The sequence below is a fragment of the Dromiciops gliroides genome, chromosome 2, assembly GCF_019393635.1.
Source record: "Dromiciops gliroides isolate mDroGli1 chromosome 2, mDroGli1.pri, whole genome shotgun sequence".
Lineage (NCBI taxonomy): Eukaryota > Metazoa > Chordata > Mammalia > Microbiotheria > Microbiotheriidae > Dromiciops > Dromiciops gliroides.
In genome coordinates, this window is record NC_057862.1 from 446,857,942 (window position 1) to 446,882,195 (window position 24,254).

The 24,254-nt window shown below is 33.4% G+C and overlaps 1 protein-coding gene across 1 annotated transcript in view; it reads left to right on the forward strand.

Moving 5' to 3' along the window:
* Positions 1-24,254, forward strand: part of SYCP2 (synaptonemal complex protein 2) — a 96,855-nt gene that overhangs the window by 40,190 nt on the left and 32,411 nt on the right. Inside the window, exons 17-29 of the mRNA XM_043987779.1 lie at positions 1,536-1,632; positions 1,945-2,114; positions 3,627-3,690; positions 3,954-4,011; positions 4,612-4,745; positions 4,855-5,228; positions 7,192-7,349; positions 13,403-13,439; positions 17,073-17,146; positions 17,244-17,301; positions 19,017-19,069; positions 19,439-19,496; positions 22,410-22,584. Of these exons, the coding sequence (XP_043843714.1) occupies positions 1,536-1,632; positions 1,945-2,114; positions 3,627-3,690; positions 3,954-4,011; positions 4,612-4,745; positions 4,855-5,228; positions 7,192-7,349; positions 13,403-13,439; positions 17,073-17,146; positions 17,244-17,301; positions 19,017-19,069; positions 19,439-19,496; positions 22,410-22,584 (1,510 nt within the window). The remainder of the gene's footprint in view (positions 1-1,535; positions 1,633-1,944; positions 2,115-3,626; positions 3,691-3,953; positions 4,012-4,611; positions 4,746-4,854; positions 5,229-7,191; positions 7,350-13,402; positions 13,440-17,072; positions 17,147-17,243; positions 17,302-19,016; positions 19,070-19,438; positions 19,497-22,409; positions 22,585-24,254) is intronic.

The following is a 24,254-nucleotide window of genomic DNA, read 5'->3' on the forward strand; positions in this document are numbered from 1 at the left end:
AAAGAACTATTATGTCCTCTTCCCCTACTCCTCACCACTGAGTTTTCTTTTCACCATACCTTTTTTCCATTTCCTTTAGCCGATCCTCTTATGATATAGACTAAGAGGCCATAACCATACTGTTTGCCTCCTTTGATTGTTTTCCAGCTTATCAATATATATTTTAAACTGTGGTTTCCTGAACTGAACATAATACTCCACATGTTATCTGACTATGCAAAGGATAAAACCAGGGATGTTTAATGGACTCCTTTGGCAGTATGATGATGCCCATGGACTCCTTGGAATAATATTTTAAATGCATAAAACAAAACAATATTGGAAAAGGAAACAATTCTAATGAAATAAATACTTCTTATCTGAATCATTTAGAGGAGTCAGGTATCTTGTCATTTTGAAACTCCTTATCACTATTCCTAAAAATTGCCATTTTTTAAAGAGAAGACTGCCAGTTGAATAAATCCCTTAGTTTTCCTATTAATCTTGGGCTCCTTCTATAACCCTCTATGTCAGTTTTTCTAGTGTTTGGTCCTACATTAGTGGTAAAGACTATATTATTTTCAAGGATCTGTCCACCCTTTCCTTTGATTCATCTTTTGATATCACCTGTTTCTTCATATTTTATTTTTTGAAAATCTCATCTTCAGAAACACTGTTTGTAATTGCTCCCCTTCTTTGTTATTCAACTAATCAATCTGTCCCATGCCTATCTATTTCTGCTCTACAAACTTCTAAGACCTCAGCACTCTTCCCCAAATTACATTATGGTTGCATTGATGACAGTAATTTCATTTATCTCCAAGTTTGTGTATCAGCATTCATTTTGTTCCTGCAAGTACTGTTAGTATCCCCCTAATAAACAAAAGCAATTTTTGTTAGTTGTACAAATCAGATGAGTTAAAAAATGTGAACATTTAAGACTGTAACAGTACTAAAATACTATTTCTAAAACAGATAACCTCTTCATTAATTATATTGCTAAATGTACTAGAACACCTAAGCACATGTTACATAGAGTTTAATGGAATGTACTCTTTGTCAACAAAATATTGTTAACTAAGATATGGAAGTAAGCTTGTAAGAGAAGTAAACATTGAATAATGGAAAAAACCCTGGACATTGGAGTGAGAAAAAATGGATCTCAAACCTTGCTCTGACATTTATAGCTGTGGGACCAGGAAAAAGTAATTTCATCTTTTAAGCCTTGCTTTCTTCGTTTATAAAATGGGACTATTAATACTTGCATTATATAATACTCTTAATATGTTATATAAATTTGAATTATTCTGTAGAACCCAGTATTTATTAGTGTTCTGTAAAACATGATATCACTATAGTTTTGATTGTGTCCATATAATGTTAAATATCTATGTAAAAACAGAAAAATTTTATCTGAACTACAAAATTTTCAAGTATGTTATTGTCATAAATATCCATATTGGCCTTATTTATATGTGTTATAAATGTAATTATTATGAGGCACTTTCATTTGGAAAAGAGGATGTACGTTTATAACATCTTTTTTATCATTTAAGATGATAACTCCTGTTAAAAGGAAAATGTCCGAAGCATCAATGGTTATTCCTGGTACAGATAAACTGACTGTGAAGAAGACCTTAATAGCCAACACATGTAAGTTGTTAAATTTTACAATATAAACTATTAATTATCAAAAACATTTCAAGTGGATATTGTTCATTTTTCTTTAGAAGAAAATCATATAACATGAAGATATTTTTATAGTAGGATGAAAACTCCAAAAGTAGTAGTAACTTTGAATATATGTATGAATCTATATATTCAAATTTATCTTTATACCACTATATTTACTACATCACCTAGGTGGAGGGAACACATTCCTATTTGTATTTATGTGTGTTTCTAAATTTATAAAAATGTAACAATAATGTTAGGAACTAATAAAAATCCTATTCTGTGTTTTAGCAACACCTCGAACAGGAAGAGTTAAACCACCTTTGAAAATGGTGAACTCTGCTGAACCACCCAGTATTTACAAAGTAAAAGAAAAGGCAGCAAAGACTACCACGTCTCTTCCTGGTTCAGTTGAAGGAAGGAATCCACACAGCTACCAAAGTGATTTCCCTAAATCTCAGGTCTGTCTATGTCACTCCTCTCGTCAGTAACTGCCACTGCTTTTCTATTATCTCAAAGATACTTGGATCAACTTACCTTTCCAGGCTTGCTACAAATTCCATTCCTTTCTTATGCTGTAAACTCCAGAAATACTGGCCTTCTTACTGTTCCTCATTAAGGACACCCAATCTCCTAAATCCCTGCCTTGTGCCAAATGCCCTTCATACCTTGAATATATACCTTCTCTTTCCCCCTTTCTCCTTTTAGAATCCCACTTCCATTAAGATACATGTTCCCACACATGAGACCTTACCCAATCTAAATCAGGTAATTGCTAGACTGTCTTTCCTGAGAAAGTGCTCCATATCCATTACATATATGCATATATGTTCATATCTCCTTTAGAATGTAAGTTCTTTGAGGACATGAACTTTTTTTTTTGTCTTCATATCCCAAATAGTAGGGACTTGATACATTCTTGTTGTTTAATTGATAGTATAGAAAAAGTAACTGGTTATTTCAGAAGCTTTTAAATGACATTTTACTAAGAGCTCCTGAGATACACACACACACACACACATACACACACATATACATAGCTATACATACATGCATGTATATATACACACATATTTATATACATATAGTCATTTCCATATAGAATTATATATAGAGAAATTTAATCTATTTTAGAAAGCAGTTAATTATTTACTTTTGGTAAAGTATTAGCATTTTTCAGTATATTTATTTCAGTTAGTGTATTCAAACATGTACTCTTCATTACTATAGTATGAGTGTATCTAAACATAAGTCTCTGATACTCAGAATTATAATTTCACCAATATTATTCTTAATATGAGGTGACACTAATCCACCATTATTCAGGAATCCACTTTAAATATTGTTAATATAGTCTTTTTGTGTTTATCTTCTTTCCCCTAATTTCACCCCTGATCAATTCTACCCGAAATTAGGAACTAGGGAAGCTTATAAGTACATGTGAAAATACTGCTGGTTATAAAAATATCTAGCAAATTTCTTGGGACTCTTTAAAATAATTTCAGCTATATTTATCATGGGAAATGAAAATGAAAAAGTAGCTTTGAGTGCTACAGCCTGTGAGATTTTATCTGAAATACAATATTTACAAGTATGACATGGTTCATAAATATTGTGATATGTGTTACAAATATAATTGTGGGGTATTTTCATGATATCCCATAGGGTATACAGATCATGTTTCCCAGTTAGAATAAAGGTATATAGGGCAGTGATCAGAAAACCATCTGCAATAGTTTATGGCTCCCTTTGTCATGCTTCTTTATTTGAGGTGAAGATAATTTGTTTATTCTCTAAGATAGTGTTTCAGACATTTTATCAAGTAAGCATAAACATCCCTCATTAAAGACTAAATTAATTAAAACTATTAAAAAATTAATATTTTCAAAATCATAATTTCCTAATTTATTGAGATTTTTAATAATAATGTAGGGTATAAAGGTTATACTTTAATAGATCCTCATATCTTACAGCCAATCACAGTTGCTGAGGCCTCAGAAATGGCAGAAAATGATGAGAACAGCAAACAAAATTCTAGTAAGTACTTTTTGGTTCATTAAAGGATTTTTTAAATCATATATACCCTCCCCATGCCACCTTCTATTTTTGTTCATATTGGTAGCCCAAAAAAGGGGTTTGTTTTTGCATGACAACCTATATGCTCTGAATTTTGGTAGTCATTGTGAAAAATGCAAAAGAAATATAAAATAATATTTTATCTAAAAAACACTTAAAATCTCAATAAGGAAACAGATGACTATCTCTGCCCGAAGAGAAAAAATAATTTGTGTTTTATTTAGATGGAGATGTGGATATCATTCCTGATTCACAACCAGTTGGGAAAATAGATAAACCTTTGTAAGTATTAAGAAGACCTGCCAAATTAAAATGGAAATTACCTGGGCATTATTTTACCAGGTTGTAATACATTATAGTTAAGGACAAATTTTTTTGTTTGTTTTTTTGGTGGGGCAGTGGGGGTTAAGTGACTTGCCCAGAGTCACACAGCTAGTAAGTGTCAGGTGTCTGAGGCTGGATTTGAACCCGGGTACTCCTGAATCCAAGGCCAGTGCTTTATCCACTGCGCCACCTAGCTGCCCCAGGACGAATATTTCTTAATGCTACAATATGAGCTAAAGAACAAGTATCATAAAGTAGAACACTGTAACATTACATGTAAAGAATATCAGATTCACTTCCCATTTTACCAAAAAAACCTACAGCTTGGAAAGAGAGTTTTATAGCATTTAAATGTTTGAACTTATAAAAAGCGGCCCTTGCTGTATCCTTTGTGTGTTGTATACTAGGAGACTGTCTAATTTGGTCAATTCTGTAGTTAAACACCTTCTAAAATAGAGATTTTCTCATTTTAAATTATTACTATCTGTTACAATTTAAATAAAATTAAATATTAATGTTTTCTTGTTTAACGTTAATCAAATGATATTATCTTTATAGATTGCCTGGTGTTGTAGACAATATTTGTGAAAATAACCTCCACTCAAAATGGACTTGCTGGACACCTATAACAAATATTCAAATTTGTAGTAAAAAGAGTGCAAGCACATCACCAGAAGAAACATTTAATCAAGGTTACATTTACATAATAATGTATAATTCTTTTATAATAATAACTGTAAAATACCAATCTTAAAATTTTATTAAATAAAATAACAATACATTTATTTTTTTCCCCACTAGATATCCGTAGTGAAAGAGTCACTAAAAAATCCTCTCTGTCATCAGTATCTGATAATATTGTACTAGAAAAACATATGGTACAAAATCAGAAAAGAAAAGGAGTTGGGGAATATAACAAAAAGAAGAAAACAAAAGTGGAAGCTTATGAAACAAACAGAAGACAGCCACTAAATAATTCCATCAGTTCAGGTCAAGAAAATATTGAGAAAAACAAGGACAATGACTGGTATATTGAATCTGAAACCTTTAAATCAGTTCTAAATGATGATTGTGATAAAACCATTTCTTCTGGGATAAATGCCAAAAATAACAGAAGGACTATGAAAGGAATGACATCTGCAATTAGATCTTGTGACCTAGAGATGAATAGAAAGGTGAGCTTTCAGAGTATTCTGATTTTCATATTACCATAATATCTTTTCGTTATAACATAGTTTCATAATATCTTGATTCAATCAATGCAGATTTGGAATTTTTGTTAAACTTGAGTATTTTTCTAAAATCAGTTGTCCATAATTTCACTTCCTCTTTAAGTCTACCTCTCCCAACTGACATTTCCTTTCTGAAGTTTTCCCAATATACCTAACTAGAAATAGTGACTCCCCTTCTTGAATTCCTAAAATATTTTGTAACTTTAATTTGGTACTTATTCATATTCAGCCATGCATTGCAATTCTTTGTGCATGCTTTAACTCCCTTACTAGATAATTAATTTCTTAACATTTCAGAGACTTATCTTTTTTTTTTGTATTTTATAACCTAACACAGTGACTGGTATATATTAAATGCCCCAAAATAAATAGGTTTGAATAAAATAATGAACTAGCCTCAAGTCTAATGCTAGGATTTGTTTGGGTCCAGAGGAAACTGTCTTACTGCATTATTTGCTTATGTCACCTTTGGAATCATCATCCCCTCTATAAACATGCAAATCCTGCTCAGGAGTGTACTAGGGGTAATTGGAACCATATTGTAGGAATCCTTTTATTTTCTTAATAAGTAGCTTAAGTCTTTTCCTTTAAACCACAAAGATACATTAGCTGTTTTGAGTAATAATAATAATAACAATAATAATAAATTTGTGTATACAGCTACAATACTCCAACAACTCTTTGAAGGTAGGTTGTATTATAAGGGAGTGATGTGATCTTTTTGAGTGGTATTTTAGAAATATTTATCTGGTAGTCTGCATTATGGATTGATGTAGGAAGAGACTAAAGGCAGGAAAATCACTTAATTATCAGATTTATTTGTTCTGGTGTGAAGTGTGCTAAAATTTATTTTGTCATTTCATTCTGATTCTAGTTTGAAACATTAAAAATTATTTAAATCTATTAAAAAGTCAATATATATGCTATATATCTGGTTATACTATATAGATAGATAGCTTTTAACCTCCATTACCCAGATTATACTGTTCATGGATATTAGTGGAAATATACAGTTATATTTACTTCTTTTAAAAATTTATTGATAACTGTTTTTTGCATCATAGTCATTTTTGCATATGCCCCCCACAACCTCACCCACTGAGCCTTCCTTTGTAATAAAAACAAACACAAGCAAAACTAACTTTAAAAGCATTTTCAACTAACAATATATGCAATATTCTCCATCCATAGTCTCCCACCCCTCCAAGGAAAGGAGTGAGGCAAATTTTTCACTTTTCTTTCTTAGACCAATAGCGATTATTAGTCATAGAGTATTCAGCTTTGTTTTAGTGTTTTTTTCATTTATAGTTATATATTATTTTTTCTGTTTCTGTTTGTTTTATATCAATTTATATCTTTTCATGTTTCTTTGAATTACATATATCTGTCATTTTTGTGGTGTAATAATATTTCTTCATATTCAAGTACGAGAGGTCTTCCCATATTTTCTTGAATTCCATATTTGTTATTTGTCATTTTTGTGATACAATAAAATTCTTTATCATTCATATTTCATGGTGTGTTCAACCATTCCCCAACAAATGGATACCTGCTTTGTCGCTAGTTTCCTTTGCGTGTGTGTGTGTGTGTGTGTGTGTGTGTGTGTGTGTGTGTGTGTGTGTGTGTAAACATGCACATTACTACCAGAAATACTACTATATGTTGCTGTAATAGGGATGTCTCTATCTTTGATCTCTTTGGAATATAATCCCACCATATGACTCAGTAGATCAAATGTTTGAATGGTTTGGTAACTTTTTGTACATATTTAATTACTTTCCTCACGTAGATATTATCCTAAATTTTTTTCCATTTGAATATGATAGCCCAAATATATAAGATATTTTCCCATTGTAGGTATAAATCTGACTGTTTTCATTTAACTTGTATTTTTATTGAGTAATAGACTTTTAAGTCAATTGATGAACTATTTCAGAAAGAAAAGACAAGAGAAAAACAATTTACTGATGCAGCAGAATCATTGATCAACCAGATTAATAAGAGATACAAGCAAAAGGATGATTTAAATTCTTCAAGAAAATTTAGAGAATCTTTGAATGAAAGGTATGTTGTTGAAAAAAATGAACCTATCAGTTGAAATAATTTGTTTACATATACTTTTTTTTTTTTGGTGACGCAATTGGGGTTAAATGACTTGCCCAGGGTCACACAGCTAGTAAGTGTTAAGTGTCTGAGGCCGGATTTGAACTCAGGTCCTCCTGACTCCAGGGCCAGTGCTCTAACCACTGTGCCACCTAGCTGCCCCTACATATACTTTTAAGGGTAGTTATTTTAAGAATATATTTTACTCATCTATAATGTTCCACAAATAATAAAAAAAATACTTGGTAAGAACAGTTGCCTACTTTGGAAAATATTCAGAAGGAGGAATTTATTTATAGAATTACAGAGCAAATATGGACTCAGAGTTTTATCGTATTCTCTCCATAATTATGAATCCCTATTACAAAATTCCCAGCATAAGTAATCATCCAAACTACTTATTACTTTGGTCTATTTCACTTCTGAGTGATTCTAATTCTTAAAAATGTGCTTGGGGCAGCTAGGTGGCGCAGTGGATAAATCACCGGCCCTGGATTCAGGAGGACCTGAGTTCAAATCCGGGCACAGTCACTTTGACACTCACCAACTGTGTGACCCTGGGCAAGTCACTTAACCCCAATTGCCTCACCAAAAAAAAAAAAAGTGCTTGATATCAACCCCAAAAAATTGCCTTTGTAACTTAGACCCTTTACCTCTTTCTTGGGCCAAGTCAAAAGATAATCTAATCTTTTTTCCATGTAAATATCCTTCAGAGAGTTGAAAACAAATAATTTTCATTTTTTAGTCTCTTTTACTGATTTTTTTTCATACCCACGAACCCAAACTAACACAAAGGCTCTTCCTGGCCCTTCCTTCCTTTTGCTCTATATTGTGTTACTTGATGATAGCCTCTATGAGGTGAATTATCCTCTCTTTCCATATGAATATCAGTTCTTTATGCCTCATCTCTATCCTGAGATAAAGTTAGATATCATGGTGCTTTTTGGAGATCTCAAACTAGATTCCTTGTAGGTATATCAAACTCAACATGTACAAAGTAGAATGTATGCTTATTGCAAGAAGACACTGATTTTGCATTTATTTATCTCCCTAGAGCTTAATACAATGCTTGGTACATGGTAGACAATAAATGCTTGCTAAGTCTCCTCTTCTCCAGACTAAACATCCTCAGTTATTTTAATTGATCCTTATGTGGCATGATTTTGAATCATTTGGCCATTCTGGTCACCCTTTCCTTGCTGAGCTCCAGTTTATCAATGCTCTTCCTAAAATAGGGCATCTAGAACTGAACTCTACTCCAGATGGCATCTCTCTGGGACAAAATACAATAGGATTTTCAATTCTCCCACCACTTCCTTTCAGGACAATATAGTATATTAATGCAGCCTAAGATCAATGCAATGTTACACTGTTGATTCATTTTGAGTTTGAAATCCATTAAAACTATCAGATTTTTGTCACTTAGATTATTGCACGCCACATTTCTACATGCTGTACTTGTGCAATTTTGTTTGTTTTTGAATCCTAGTGAAGAATTGATTTCACATTTGTCCCTATTACCTTTTTTTTGGGGGGGGGCAGGGCAATGAGGGTTAAGTGACTTGCCCAGGGTCACACAGCTAGTAAGTGTCAAGTGTCTGAGGCTGGATTTGAACTCAGGTCCTCCTGAATCCAAGGCCAGTGCTTTATCCACGGTGCCACCTAGCTGCCCCTGTCCCTATTACCTTTAATCTTGTTAGATTAAAGGTCCTGATTCTGTCTTCCAGTATATTAATTATCCCATCTAATATAATTTCATCTCACACATATAAGTATGTCATCTATGCTTATATTCAAATCATTAATAAAAAGGTTAAAAGTCAGCTTTACAGCATTACACTAGAATTAAAGTTGGTATCAATCTTTTAATTGCCACTTTGGGGTCCACTCTTTCATCTGGTTCTATAGCCACCCAACTTTTTCTTTTTTTGAAAATGTTTATTGACATCTTTTTTAATCCCTTTCAGAGAGTCATGCTGTGTCAGAAAGAATAAAAATAGCTCAGGAAAACTAACCAATAGATCAAGCAAAGACAACATATTGCATATTCATAGTTTGAACTTCTTTTCAAAGGAGAAAAGGGAAGTGCATTTTCTTAAATCTTCTTCAGGGCCAAGCTTGGCATAAAACTTCACAACATTCAGTTTTGATGATTTTGTTGTTATTGTTCACTATGTTTCTATGTGGTAGTTGTGAATTTAATTGTCTGCTTCTATTTCAGTTTCCATGCTTCTCTGTATTAATAATATTCATCATTTTTACAGTATACTACAGTACCACAATTTGTTTAGGTATCCCCAAATCAACAGGCATCTACTTATATGCTATTCTTACCTCCTACGGTGTTGCTATAAACATTTGGGGGAGAGGGGTACATAAAAACTTTAGCATTTTATTGGTGACCTTCTTGGCATATGTGCTTAGTAGTGGAATCTCTGGGTCAAAAGGTATAGATGTTTTAGTCATTGTTTTTAGCATAAATACAAACTGGAAGAATTATCCGCCTAACCTGTAGCTTTACTAGCAAATACATCAGTATGCCTGTCTTCCACAAACCATCCAGTATTGAATATTTCTATCTTTTGTCATCTTGGATAGTTTACTCAATTTGAAGTGAAATATCAGTCTTGTTTTGATTTATATTTCTCTTATGTAGTGATACTCTGAACTTAGTATCCTAGAGCAAAGTTGGCTACATCTCCTTGGAGCTTTCAGGTGTCAAGATATAGTTCTCTAATACTCTCTTATATGTTATTGATAATTCTTTTGAGATTTATATCCTTTGATATCTTATGCACTGAGAAATACCTTTTTGTCTTGTGTATTTTTGTTGGTTTCCTTTGCATTAAATTCTGCCATTTATGGGAGTCCTTTCTTGAGCTCCACAGCTGGTATTACTTTCCCCTAGAAGAAGAGGGTAATTTGTCCCCTCCTCTTCTAGGGGGGGAAAGTACTTCATCTTTCATCATAAAGCCCCATGGTTGAAATGCTCTTCTTTATATCTAACTCTTAGTTTCTCTAGCTTCACTTAAGACAGCTTAAATCCCACTTTCTGTAGAAATCCTTATCCAATTTTCCCCACAGTTACTTGCCTTCACCTTTGAGATTACTTTTCATTGAACATATATAAAATGTATATTGTATATGTCTATTATTATTGCTCCTATTAGATTGTGAACTCTTTAAGATCAGGTACTTCATTTTCCTTTGTGTCCCTAGCATTTAGTATAGTACCTGAAATAAAATAAATATTTAAATGCTTATTGATGAATGACTATATCTTGAATATGAGTCCTTTATCAGAGATATTTGCTACAAAGATTTTTCCCAGTCAGTAGCATCCCCTCTTATCCTAGTTGCATTAATTTTGGTCATGCAAAAACTTTTCAATTTATTATATTTGAAATTATTTTTTTCTTTTATAAACACATTTACTTCTTGTTTGGTTAAGAATTTTCCTTCTAACCATAGCTACAAAATATACCTGATCTGGTTCTATAATTGTTGGTTGTTTTATGATGTGATCTTTAATATTTAGGTCACATATATTTTGTTATTATGTTATGTAATATAATATAAAGTGATGTTCTGAGCCAGGGATGTGCTAGAATCATCTTGTATGGGCTCACAAGATCTGATTGTTTAATTTTCATTGTGAGCATTTACACCTCAAAAATTGGCAAATGCTACAAATCAGGGTTTGATTTATTATTTTGTTGATTGTCTAGACTGAAGAAGGAAATGAAGAAAAATGTTAATAATGTAAATTAAAATTTTAAGTGTTTAATGTGTACTTTTTTTTGCTGGAGAACTGGTTATTAAATATCTACCAGACTATCAATGAACTTTGAACTCTCCAATGGAGAATTCTTCCTTAGGAAATTTATGTTCTAGGTTTTATTGAACTCTAGGTTACTGAATCCAGTTGTTTCTGATTCTTTCTTATCTAATCTATTCCATAAATCTACTTTTCTATTTTTTAAATCAGTGACAGTTTTCATGCTTACTGCTTTGCAGTATAATTTGAGCTGCAAAAGTGCTGATGTCCCCATTAATTTTTACCTTTTTCATTGTTTCCTTTGAGAGCCTATAGATTTTGTTCCTCCACAATCCTCCATTTTCATTCTATCCTCTGGAATTCTCCTCTGTTTTTAAATGTCACCAGGTTTAATTGATCTAACTATTGTGGGTCATCCCACATCTCCCCATTTCTTCCAAAAGCTTTACATTGACAAATGCCTTGCTAAAATATAGATATATTAAGTTTATGGCTTTCCCTTGATCTACCAATCTAGTTACTCTTATAAAAAATGGAAATGGGGTTCATTTAACATAACTGAGTCTTACTGAGCTTAAACAGTGATCATAACTTCACTTTGTAAGTGATTACAGACTACCTTTTAAATAAAGTATTCTAGATTTTAACAGAAACTACAAGATTGCTGACCTGTCATTTACAAAATCCACTTCTATGCAGTAAAATAAAATAAGGAGGCAAAAGTATGGTGGCACCTTATGAAAACTGAGATATTTACTCAGTGGCATCTCTTTGATTCTCTACATTTCTTCAGAGTTTTGGTGAAATGATTGAATGATATGGTGTGCTTTCCCAAAGCTTTTGTAGTTGTGAGTTTTTCCTACCCTAATACATTATTATGGTGTGAAGGTGATCCTTATTATCAATAGAATGTAATCTCTGGCAGGTTCTACTTTGTTGGAAAAGCCTCATGTATAATCATGACAATGAAGCAAGCCCATGTCACATGGACCATCTTAGCAGAGTATGAGAATTTTCTGCCTAAGATTTCATGATCCCTAAAAATCCTTCTCATTTGCCTTTGGCAGTATCATTCATCCCCATAAGAATAACCTGAATTTATGGTTGTTAAGGTTTGACTAATTTGAAGGAGTTAAGACAACTTTATGGGATTAAATTTGTTGGTTCAGATAATACTGAATTAGTAAAAAAAACAACTGCCCAGATCATTGGGAATATGAAACATTTAATTAGTAGAAATCCATAATCTGTTGAGTAATTATTTTCTTTATATCAATCTTTCTTATATTGTTAGCAGATTCTCTTCTTGATTTTTTAAATTTATTTAGACTTTTATCCATTCACTTAACCAAACTGTACTGCATTTATCATTAACAGCACTGCTATTACGTCCATGTAAACATTTAACATTTACTTTTCTGTGTATAGTAGATCCAAGCTCCAGTACAATGTATGCCTCTTGAGGTTTCTTTCTTTCTTCCTAGGAACTAGCATGGGTCTTGGTACATAATGGAACAGCTAGGGGTTTGGATAGAGGCCAGGATAGAAAGCTGGGCCTGGAGTCAGGAAGACTTATCTCTTTGAGTTAAAATGTGGCTACTAAACTAGCTGTGTGACTCTGGGCAAGTCACTTTTACCCTGTTTGCCTCAGTTTCCTCATTTGTAAAATGAACTGAAGAAGGAAATGGCAAGTCACTTCAGTATCCTTGACAATAATACACCAAAGGGGGCCACAAAGAGTTGGACACAACTGAAACATGACTGAATAAATGTAAGAAATGATTGTGAAATTGAGTTAAATAACATAACCTCTCATTTCAGGTTTTGTAATCATCTATCCAGATAAAAGTAGTTTGTGATATGGTATTTAGAGATCCATCCTTAATTTAGGAAGAATTAGGGGCAAATAACTTGACCTCTTGGTACCTCCATGCAAATCTCTAAAAGTTTAAGTTGTAAGAACAGAGGAACCTACCTTGGTAGAGATCATCTTCACTGTAATAATAGGACTGGACCAAAAAGAAAGTCTAGTTTATCGTTAGATGATGATTCAGTGGACATATTAATAGCTTACTACACAAATCTAAGAACTGAAGTATACTATAATTTTTTTGTAATATCATGTAGATAATACAGACTCAGCTCTACTTCACCTTCTTTAATAATGTTTTTTATTTCTAATTTTACTGGTTTTCAAGTGTTTTTTCAATTTGGCAAAAACTTTTTTTTTAAACAGGAAGAATTCAAATAAACCTGGTCTACTTATCAGCAAGGTAGGTTTAATTTTGTTATGGAACCAATATACTATTTTAATATAATTAATTATATTTTTATTAGAAAAAGAGTCAAATATAAGATTAATGATTGATTCAAACATTCTCTTTTTTATTATAGGCCAATGTATGAAAAAGCAAAATAACAATAGCTGTTGAGATTATGTGCTTGAGAGTAACTCATTTTCCACCTGAAAATTTGTTAATAACACATTCACGGAAAATTTTTTTTCTTTCAAATGTATAAACACAATATATCCTATCTACAAATATAGGGTACTAGTCATTATAGCTTTGATAGTATTATAGTGTCAAAAATGCTTAATTTTTCTCCATGCCCTGAAAGAAGCAGTAAAATCATAATGGAAAATGGAAATTAAATTGAATCAGTCCTTTTTTTAAAAAAGGAATAATTGTTGACCATAATGTTGCATTCATTAAAGAATAACCAGTGGAAGTGATCACATAAAAGTCAATGTTCCATATATACACACATATGTATGTGTTTACTGTGAGAATTGGAATGACAACCCCTGCTGGAGAGATATTGCAGGGAACCTCCGCCATGAGGAGAAAGCATGTGATAAAGAAACCATGTGACTTTAGTGTCCAGAATTTGCCTGGCATCCGGAACTTACATCTGTAAAACCGCCTATTAGTTGTGTCAATCAGTGTTACCAGCCAGTTAGCTTGGAGTCGTGTGTGTGTGTGTGTGTGTGTGTGTGTGTGTGTGTGTGTGTGTGTGTGTGTATGTCCCTCTTTCCTGTTTCGCAGGAGGCTTTAGGAAGAAGCCCCTGAGAACGGGTCTCTTTTGGGGTTAGAGTAGGAGCAGGGGAAGTAGATTAAGGAGTGAGCAGGCGGATCTAATTTTTTATCTAGGTGTTTCTCTTTACTAACCCCTATTATATTTTAATAAATACTTAAAAGTCTAAACTCATGCTAAAGCTTCTAATTTAAGGTGACCACTCATTAGATTTTAGGACATTTTAGACATCATAACCAGAATTTTAGCCCCTTGTATTACACACACACACACACACACACACACACACACACACACACACACACTTTACATCCATGTCACTGTAATTCTATGTGGATTATAATACTTGGCCTCCAACCATTCATGGTTGTTTTGAGAATCAAGGGAAATAACAGGAAAGTACATTTTAAGTTGTATTTCTCTCCTTTTCAATGGTTTGGGGAGGGAGAGAATTGGGAACTGAAAATAAAATTAAATTAAAATTTTTTTTTAAAAGAAATGTACTGTCAATTACAAAATGCTATAGAATGAAAGGTATTAGTTACCATGCCATTTAAAAGGCAGTACATAATAAAATATCAGTACACAATAAAAAGCATAAATTAAGTAAATTAAAATATGTGTTCTAATATATTTTTAATTAGTACAGAAGTGTAAGGACTCAAATTGACTGTCAAATAGCAACTTAAAGCATGTTTTATTGAAGTTTGATTCAACTATTGGAACTATATTTCTTATGTAAGTGGAAGCACAAGAGAGAAAATGTTTCTTTTGTAAGCAGAACAACAAGTTCATTTGAACAGGCCATGTTTGATCAGATATACTAATATAGTCCTTTAACTAGGTGTTTATCCAGTCCTAATTTATCTTCTAACCTCCAGACACACATCTTCAAATGTCTATTGGACTTCTCAAATTAGATGTCATTTAGACATCTTAAACCCAAAATGTTCAAAACTGAACTCGTTCTATTTCCTCCCCAAACTCTCCCCTTATAAACTTCGTTATTACTGTTAAGGGTACCACTATCTTCCCAGTCATAAAGGCTCATCACCTTGGTGTCATTTTTTTTTCAAGTTTGAAAAGGAAAATGTTTATTAATCAGTTACAATGGAATTAAATCCTTTATTTCTATCACCCCCAACACTAGTTGTATAAAAATTCAAGAACTTATTTAAAATGTTAAGCAAATCAGGTGCTGAACAAAAAAGTCAGAAAAACAGACCTTTATATTATCATATCACTTAGACCTGAGTTCTGTCATTTTTAACTTACTCTCACTCAGCCCACATTATCTAATCTGTTGCTAGGTCCTATTTTTTCCACCTTTACATCTTTCATATATACTCCTTTTTCTCCTTTGACACTAGTGCAGTCTCTCATAATTTCAAGCTTGGACTATTGAAATAGTTTTATAGTTGATCTTGCCTCATGTCTCTTCCCTACTCCATTTTTTTGGGGGGGGTGGGGCAATGAGGGTTAAGTGACATGCCCAGGGTCACACAGCTAGTCAAGTGTCAAATGTCCGAATCCGTATTCGAACTCAGGTCCTGAATCCAGGGCCGGTGCTTTATCCACTGTGCCACCTAGCTGCCCTCTCCCATTCCATTTTATACTCTATTCAACACCCAAGTGATCTTCCTGAAGTACAGAACTGACTCCCCCACCTTCTGGCCCCCCATTCGATAAACTCCATTGGCTCCTTACTCCCTCCAGGATCAAATATATAAAATCCTCCAAATTTTAAAACCCTTTAAAACATGATCATTCCTACCTTTCTAGTCTTCTTCTTATTTGCTCATGTTAAGGGCTAAAATTCTAGCTAGTCTGTCTAAAATATCTAATTAATGGTCGCCAATAAATTATAAGCTTTAGCAAGAGTTAGACTTTTAAGCATTTATTAAGGAGAATAAGAATTTGGTAAAGAGAGAAGAAAAGGCCTAGATTCCTATCTATTAAAGGGAGAACACATTTCTAGCTCCACTCTCTACCAGAGTCCAAAGGAAAAGAGAGAGAGAAAGAGCACCAGTCTCTTCCTTCTTCCTCCCACTAGCCAACGTCACTTCCTGATGCCAAAGAAAAGACACATGTTCTTGCCCTCAAAGACCTTCCTTTCATGGCGGAACTTTTCTACAGTAAGTCTCCAGCAGGTGGCGTCATTCTAATCGTTACACTCGCCTCCATATACTCTATGCTTCAGTAATACTGGCTTCCTTACTGTTCCTCACAGAAGATATTTTCCATCTCCAAACTCCATAAATTTTCACTGGCTGTCCCCAACACCTACAATGCTCTCTCTACTCATCTCTACTTCATGGCTTCCTTGGTTTCTTTAGAGACTAAGTTCAAAATCTATTGTCTATAAGAATCCTTTTTCAGTCTCTAAGATTACCTTTACTTTACCACTTTTCTATCTTGTTTGTACATAGTTGTTTGCATTTTGTTTCCCCTATTTGAATATGAACTCCCTGAGGGCAGAGACTCTTTTGCCTTACTTTATATTCTCAGAACTTGGTTCAGCGTCTGGCACATAGTAAGTGTGGTAACTGATTTATAAATACTTGTTGATTTAATATGATTGACAGCAAAGAGGAAAGAAGAGTCTAAGCTAACACTAGGATTGTGCCACTGACCAGAGTAATGACATTAGAATGCAGAGCCAAATTTAGGAGGAAAGACAAATAAGCTAAACTTTTGGATGTATCAAATTTGAGGTACTTTTGGGAAATCCAGTGAAGATTTCCTGTAGGTTATTTGAGATGTGGATCTGGATCTTAAGGGAGAAGCCCAAGTTTGAGTAGACATCCAATAATCATGCAATCAATTATCATTATCTAGTAATTTTTAAAAATGCTCTTTTTTGTATGTAGGGAAAAGTCTTAAATAAAAACTCTCGACAACTGAAAAGGAATACTTCAGTTAATATGACTTCTGTATGTGATTTGTAAGTATTTTTTTCCTAAACATTTTCAATTTACTGCTTAGAGAGTATATTAATATAATACTTTCAGCATCAACTATTTTTTTTCTTATTTCAATAGGAATGATGTTTATAATTTTAACTTGAATGGAGCTGATGACCCTACCATAAGACTTGGTGTAAGATTAATTTAATTTGATTAACCTTTTTCCCCTCAATTCAATCTACATCAATGAAAATATATTATGGATATTTAAAGTTTGGAAAACACATATTCCTTGCTCTTAGGAAGTTATAATTCATTCACGTATAAGTAGGATATAAGTAAGGTATGACAACAAAGTTACATATTAAGTGCATTAACAACATTTAAAACAAAATAATATGAGAGGCCTGAGAGAGCAAAGTGCTTTATTAACTGGGGGGATTATGGAAGGCTTCCCACAGAATATGGTATTTGGTTTGAAATTTATTTATTTATTTTAGAGCAATGAGGGTTAAGTAACTTGCCCAGGGTCACACAGCTGATAACTGTCAAGTGTCTAAGGCCAGATTTGAACTCAGGTCTTCCTGAATCCAGGGCTGATGCTTTATCCACTACACCACCTAGCTGCCCCTGGTTTGATCTTTAAAAGATGGGTAGGGATACAAAAGTTGAGAAAGGGAATGGAGGACATTCTGAGCACAGGAAAAAGTCTGGGTAAATGTAGAGAGGTCAGGAAATATAGGCCAAGTTTAGGGGACAGGAGATAGTTCAGTTTGTTTGAAATATACAGTGCATTTGTTGTTGTTCAATTGCCTTACTCTTTTATGACCCCATAGGCTATACTGTCCCTGGGGTTTTCTTGGCAAAGATACTGGAGTAGTTTGTCATTTCCTATTCCAGTAGATTAAGGAAAACAGGTTAAGTGACTTGCCCAAAGCTAGTAAATATCTGAGGACAGATATGAACTCAGTTCTTCCTGACTCCAGGCCCTTCACTCTATCCACTGAGCAGTCTAGTTGCCCCTAGTGCTGTGCATGAAGGGAAAAAATAAGAGATGAGGCTGGAAAATTAAGGTGCCATCAGATTGTGGAGGACCATACTTTGGAGAAGCTGTATTATGAGCAATAGGGAGCTGCTAAAGAATAACAGGACAATATATATAATAAAGGTTGATCTCTGCATATAGTAGATTGAAGGGAGGAAAGGGCAGTTGTAATTAGAGCCTATCCTGAGGTTATAATATGAGGAATAGAGAAAATAGGTGGATATGAGAAATATTGCAGACATAGAATCAATAAGATTTGGTAACCAATTGAATATGACATGGGAGAGAGAGAGAAGAAAGGTCCAAGATGATGCTAAAGTAGTGCCACTGGTCAGGGTAGTCAAGTCAGAAAGGCAAGCAGGCTGAGGCAGAAAAACAATAAACTCAGTTTTTGATATATTGAATTTGAGATTCAATTAGGTTTATTTGAATTATGAGCCAGAATCTCATAAGAGAGGCCCAGGCTTTAGATACAGCTTTAGATACATGTAATCAATATAATTATCTTTTTTATCATAGTAAAACTAGCATATACAAAACCTTTTCTAAATTACTAAGCTGTTTTTCTGACATTTTTTATATAGGTGCACATTAGAAAAAAATTATTGATAATTATAAATTCTTTATTTCATTCTTTAATTTTCTAAGTCTCATTCTAAAGTTGTAACGATAATTCTGTTCTTGAAAGTGAAGTAACTACATATTTGTTATTATATTTGTTTAAATTTTCATAAATGATTTTATCAAGACCTTTCTAACTATATGACTGATTTATAATAATTAGCTACATATACATTTTAAATGTTTTTATACCATTTTAATCTCTGAAATAACTATGTAGTTTATTTTTTTCCATACTTCAGACAGAGACATTTCAGACTACTATCAAAGAAACTTCTATAGTTAACTCAAAGTTGTAAGTGTTTTGATTAAATGTATATTTTAATATGAGCTATTGTAATCAATTACTATTTTTTCCCTAAATGTTTTATTTTGTATTATGTTACTCTGATGACTTATAATACATTAGAACAAATATGCTGCTTTTAAAATGACTCATTTAAATGCTTGTATTTATAATAGATGTAGGAACTAAATCATCAAATCTTTGACTCAATGATGAAATGGGGTTAAATATTACAGATTGGGAAGCTGAATTTTTAACTGATTTACTTGTGATCATATAATTAATTCAAACTAGACATACTTCTTGGCTTTCTTTTACTCTTTGTTGCCTCTGCATAATAAACATAAATGTTTTTAAGTTAACATTTATTTGTTTAAGGTTAGGATTAAGGAGTCGTGATGAAAGTGAAGCTTCTCCAAAAAAGAAAAATAAAAAAGTAAGATTATTAATCATAATTCTTATAATTCTGTTCAAAGCTATTGTTACATTTAAAATGACCAATTTTCTATTTTAAAAAATGTCATAGAGAAACATAAACTATAGGATATTCAAATATAATTTTTCATGGTTAGCCCTACTCCTTTTGTGACTTTTCCTGTCATAAGCAATTCAAATTATAGAGATAAGTTATCTGGATAGTTTTGTTGACTGAAATTTCAGCTTTCTGTGTTTCATATGAATAATACAACTTGAAATAGTATTTCTTTTTTGGTTTTATGTTTTATTAAGTTATAACTTTTACAGTTAATTGGTTGATCTTCAAAATGAACAATTCATAGAAAAACTTAATACATTCATGTGTTTGAATTGATAACTACAGATATCCTTGATGAAAGTATTAAAAGGGAACAGACAGGTTTTTGCAAATATTCTATAGAACACATTCTTACAGCCTCACAATTAGTTAAAAGTTTCAAAGAATAGAAGATACCATTGTTTTTTTTGCTTTTAAAAATATTTGAGCTGGGTGAGATGCTGCTTTAAAGGCTCTCTTCTAACAGTGTCTCAATTCAATCATAGTGCAGCATATTTGTAATCCCTGCTACTTGAGAGGCTGAAGTTGATGGATCTTGAGTTCTGAGCTGCAGTAGGTTGTCAGTCTGTTGTCTGCACTAAATCTAGCAATTCAAATACTGAACACCAAAACTCAGGGACCACCAGGTTGTTTAAAGGAGAGACAAACCAGACCAAGTTGGAAATAGTGGAGGGCAAAACTCCCATGCCCTCCAGTAATGGGAATGTGCCTGTAAGTAGCCCCAGAACTTCTACCTTGGCTGAGATAAGGGGACCCAGACTTTAAAAACATTAGTGGCAAAAATAACAGCAATGTAGTATCTCTCATGAACAACCTCTAAGATATTTATTAACAAGATAACTTTGATCAATGACTTTCTAATTATAAATAAGTGAAACATACAAGAAAGAAACATACTTTCCAATGGTTTACTGCTATTCAGGCAGGTAGGCCGGCAAGTATTAAGGGTCTACTATGGGTCAGGCACAGTGTTAAGCAGTGAGGATACAAAAAAGGCAAAAAAAATATATTGTTTCTGCTCTAAAGAAGATCATAGTCTACTGGGATAGATAACATTGCAAAAAAACTATGTGCCAAGGGTAAATTGGAAATGGTTGACAAAGGGAAGACACTAGCATTAAGTAGGATCAGAAGGCTTCTTATCGAAGGTGTAATTTATCTGAGTCATGAAGGAAGTCAGGAAAGCCAGGAGGCAGAGAAGAGGAGAGAGCATTGTAGGTTTCAGGGACAGCCAGTTGTCTAAGTGAAAATGCTTAGAGATGCATTGTCTTGTGTAAAGAACATCAGAAGCTAGTCTCATTACATATATTGGAAAGTAAATATAAGAAGACTCGGTAGGAAGGGGCCAAGTATTAAAGGAGTTTAAAATCCAGTTGATTTTATATTTTATCCTGGAGGAAATATAAAGACATTGGAGTTTATGGAATGGAGTCAGGGTGGTATATTTAGTCCTGTACTTTAAGAAAGATAATGTGGGCAGTTGAGTGGAGGATGGATTGGAGTAGGGAAGAGACTTGAGGCAAGGAGACCATTTAGAAAGCTATTACAATAGTCCAGAGCTGAAATGATGAGATCCTGCACCAGTGTCAGAGAGAGGAGTGTATATGAGAGCTGTAAAGGTTGAAACAATAGGACCTAGGAATAGATTAGATATGTGGAATGATAGAGTGAATTAAAGATGACACCAAGATGTTAAGTCTTTATGACTGGTGGGAGGGTGGTGGTACCCTTGACAATGATAGGGAAGATTGGAAGAAGGGAAGGTTTGGGGAGGAAATAGAATGAGTTTAGTTTTGAACATGTTGAGTTTAAGATGTCCAAAGGATATCTAATTCGAGAAATCCAATAGGCATTTGGAGATGTATATCTGGAAGTCAGGAGAGAGATGAGATTTAGATAAGTAGATTTTAGAATCATCAACATAGAGATAATAACTGAACCCATAAGAGCTGATAAGATCTCTAAGTGTAATAGTATAAAGGGAGAAGGGAAGAAGACCCAGGGTGAGGATGCTTAGCAGAGCTCAAATAAAAAATGGATTCCCTATTTACGGGAAGTCCTCCAGAGGCTCTTGTTTTGGCTAACATTTTGCTAATTGCACCAAATCCCAGGATTTTGCAAAATCTCCTAACTGAAATCTGCTATAATTTAAAAGAATTTGACCTAACTATCCCTATCAGAAAAACTGAGTAAAAAGTATCTATTGTTCACACCATATGTCATTTTCTGAACAGCCTATAGAGCCAGTTGTTAAGTACAGATACTTGGGAGAGACAATACAAATGAATAATGTTGGAATCTGGGATAGAAATAAGAGAGCAGGCTTGATTGCTTTTGGTAATTACATCATACAAGTTTCTCCCCAAAACATAAACCCATCTTTTTTATACCACTCTTCTTTCAATGATGCTATAGGGCAGCAAATTACAGAATACAACAGTTTTCAAAGAATTAAAGTTTCAAATCATTGAAAGAGCAGTGGAGAGATACATGATGGGCATAAGTTGGCTGTAGCATATTAGTAATCAAGAACTGTACTAGAGAGTCTAGAATACCTATATTGAGGAGATGACAGATTTACCAAAACATCAAAGTAACTAATTCAACTAGGCAGTTTAGTCCTAAGCCAGTTAGATACACATGCAGAATTAGTAATAAAATTATCCAGTGGTTTAGTCAATAATGAGAAATATTTTACCAGTGCACATTTCCGAATTTAGTTCTGCTCATTAACTTATACTTCATTCAGTACTTACTTCTTAATATGGTTCATGCAAAGTAATTATTATAAACATTCTTTTTTTTTTTTTTTAGACTAGAACAAATCACAAGAAGAAGCACCTCTTTAGTGACACAGACACAGATCATAGAGGTGATGACAGCAAGACTGATATTAGCTGGCTAAGAGAATCAAACAAAAAAAACAAACCTCAACTGGTAGATTATAGCAGAAATAAAAAAGCGAAGAAACTTAAAAATATGAAATCAAGTAAGAAATTACTTATTTTGAAAAAAAATCTAGTTTTTTATTATATATTATTTCATTACCTAAGACTTATTTTATCTAAAGTATTTGAGAAATGTATATTTTTAAATGTTACTTTTTATTTTATTTTCATGCTATTGCTTATTATGAGAGGCAGTATCCCTTTGTAGACGGACAACATTGCAGTCAGAACTACCCATATTCAATCTAGCTTTTGATGCCAACTTGCTGTGTGATTCTGTCAAGTCACTTCTTAATGCCTTTAGGCAACTTTTAAATTTATAAATTGCAAAACTGTTGCTTATCTGCCTTGTAGAAATTTTCTCACCAGGCATTTTCTAGGATAAGCAATTAAAACTTAAAACTGCAATAAGACTTTTGGGATACCCAGTATAGCAGTTTTCCTTCCTTCCCTTTCTTCTGTAACAATTGGAATCCCACCACCTGCTGGAGACTTCCTGTAGAAGAGCTCCACCCATGAGATGAAGGTCTTTGAGGGCAAGACCATGTCTCTTTTCTTTGGCATCAGGAAGTGACGTTTTGCTTGTGGGAGGAAGAAGGGGGAGCCTGGCGCTCTGACTCTGGCTTTTTCGTGTGGACTCTGGTGGAGAGCGGAGCTAGAAATGTGCTCTCCCTTTAATAGATAGATGAATATAGGCCTTTCTCTCTCTCTCTTTAACAAATTCTTATTCTCCTTAATAAATGCTTAAAAGGGGGCAGCTAGGTGGTGCAGTGGATAAAGCATCAGCCCTGGATTCAGGAGTAGCTGAGTTCAAATCTGGCCTCAGACAGTTAACACTTACTAGCTGTGTGACCCTGGGCAAGTCACTTAACACCCATTGCCCTGCCCCCCCCCCCAAAAAAAAAAGAAAACAAAAAGAAATGCTTAAAAGCCTAACTCTTGCTAAAGCTTATAATTTATTGGCAACCACTCATTAGATATTTTAGACAGACTGGCTTAGAATTTTAGCCTTAACACTTCCTTCCTTCCTCTCTCCCTCCCTCCCTCTCTCCCTCTCTCCCTTCCTTCCTTTTTTTCATTTTTAAGGTCCTTTACAATCTCACTGCTCAAGATTTAAATCCCCAATACTAAATCACATACCTCATTGTCTCTTAATTTTCCCCCCTCTAGGAAGTTATAAGAAGGATGATAAGTCCTATATTGTTGCACTCATGATCTCCCCTCAACACATACATAAATACTGTCATTCAGAATCTCTTTTCAAGTGTGTACTGATGCAGAAATGGAGTATTTGAATATATACAGAATTAGAGCCAAAACACTGCAACTCTTTAGAAATGAGTTGATAGGGTCTGCTTATGGATAGATTTTATCAGGGGGTCTGAGGACATGAATAGGAAAAATTACATCTTTATTTTTTCTAATTTCTAGTTGAAATTTTACATTTCCTTAAATTATTTAAAAACATTCTAAAAAGTGAAAGGGTGTCCACGACACACACAAAAAAAGGTAAGAACTCATAATTTAGGATAACTTTGAAAACAAAGTATATAAAAATACATTTTGAAATAGATTAATGATCATTTAATTCCATAGTTAATATTAAAGTCTTTGCTCTAATTTGGTTTTCCAAATGCATGTCCATTGATTGAGACAGTGCTATAAAAAAGTTGTATATAATGTTCCCCATTTTACTTTTCCCTTTTCATGT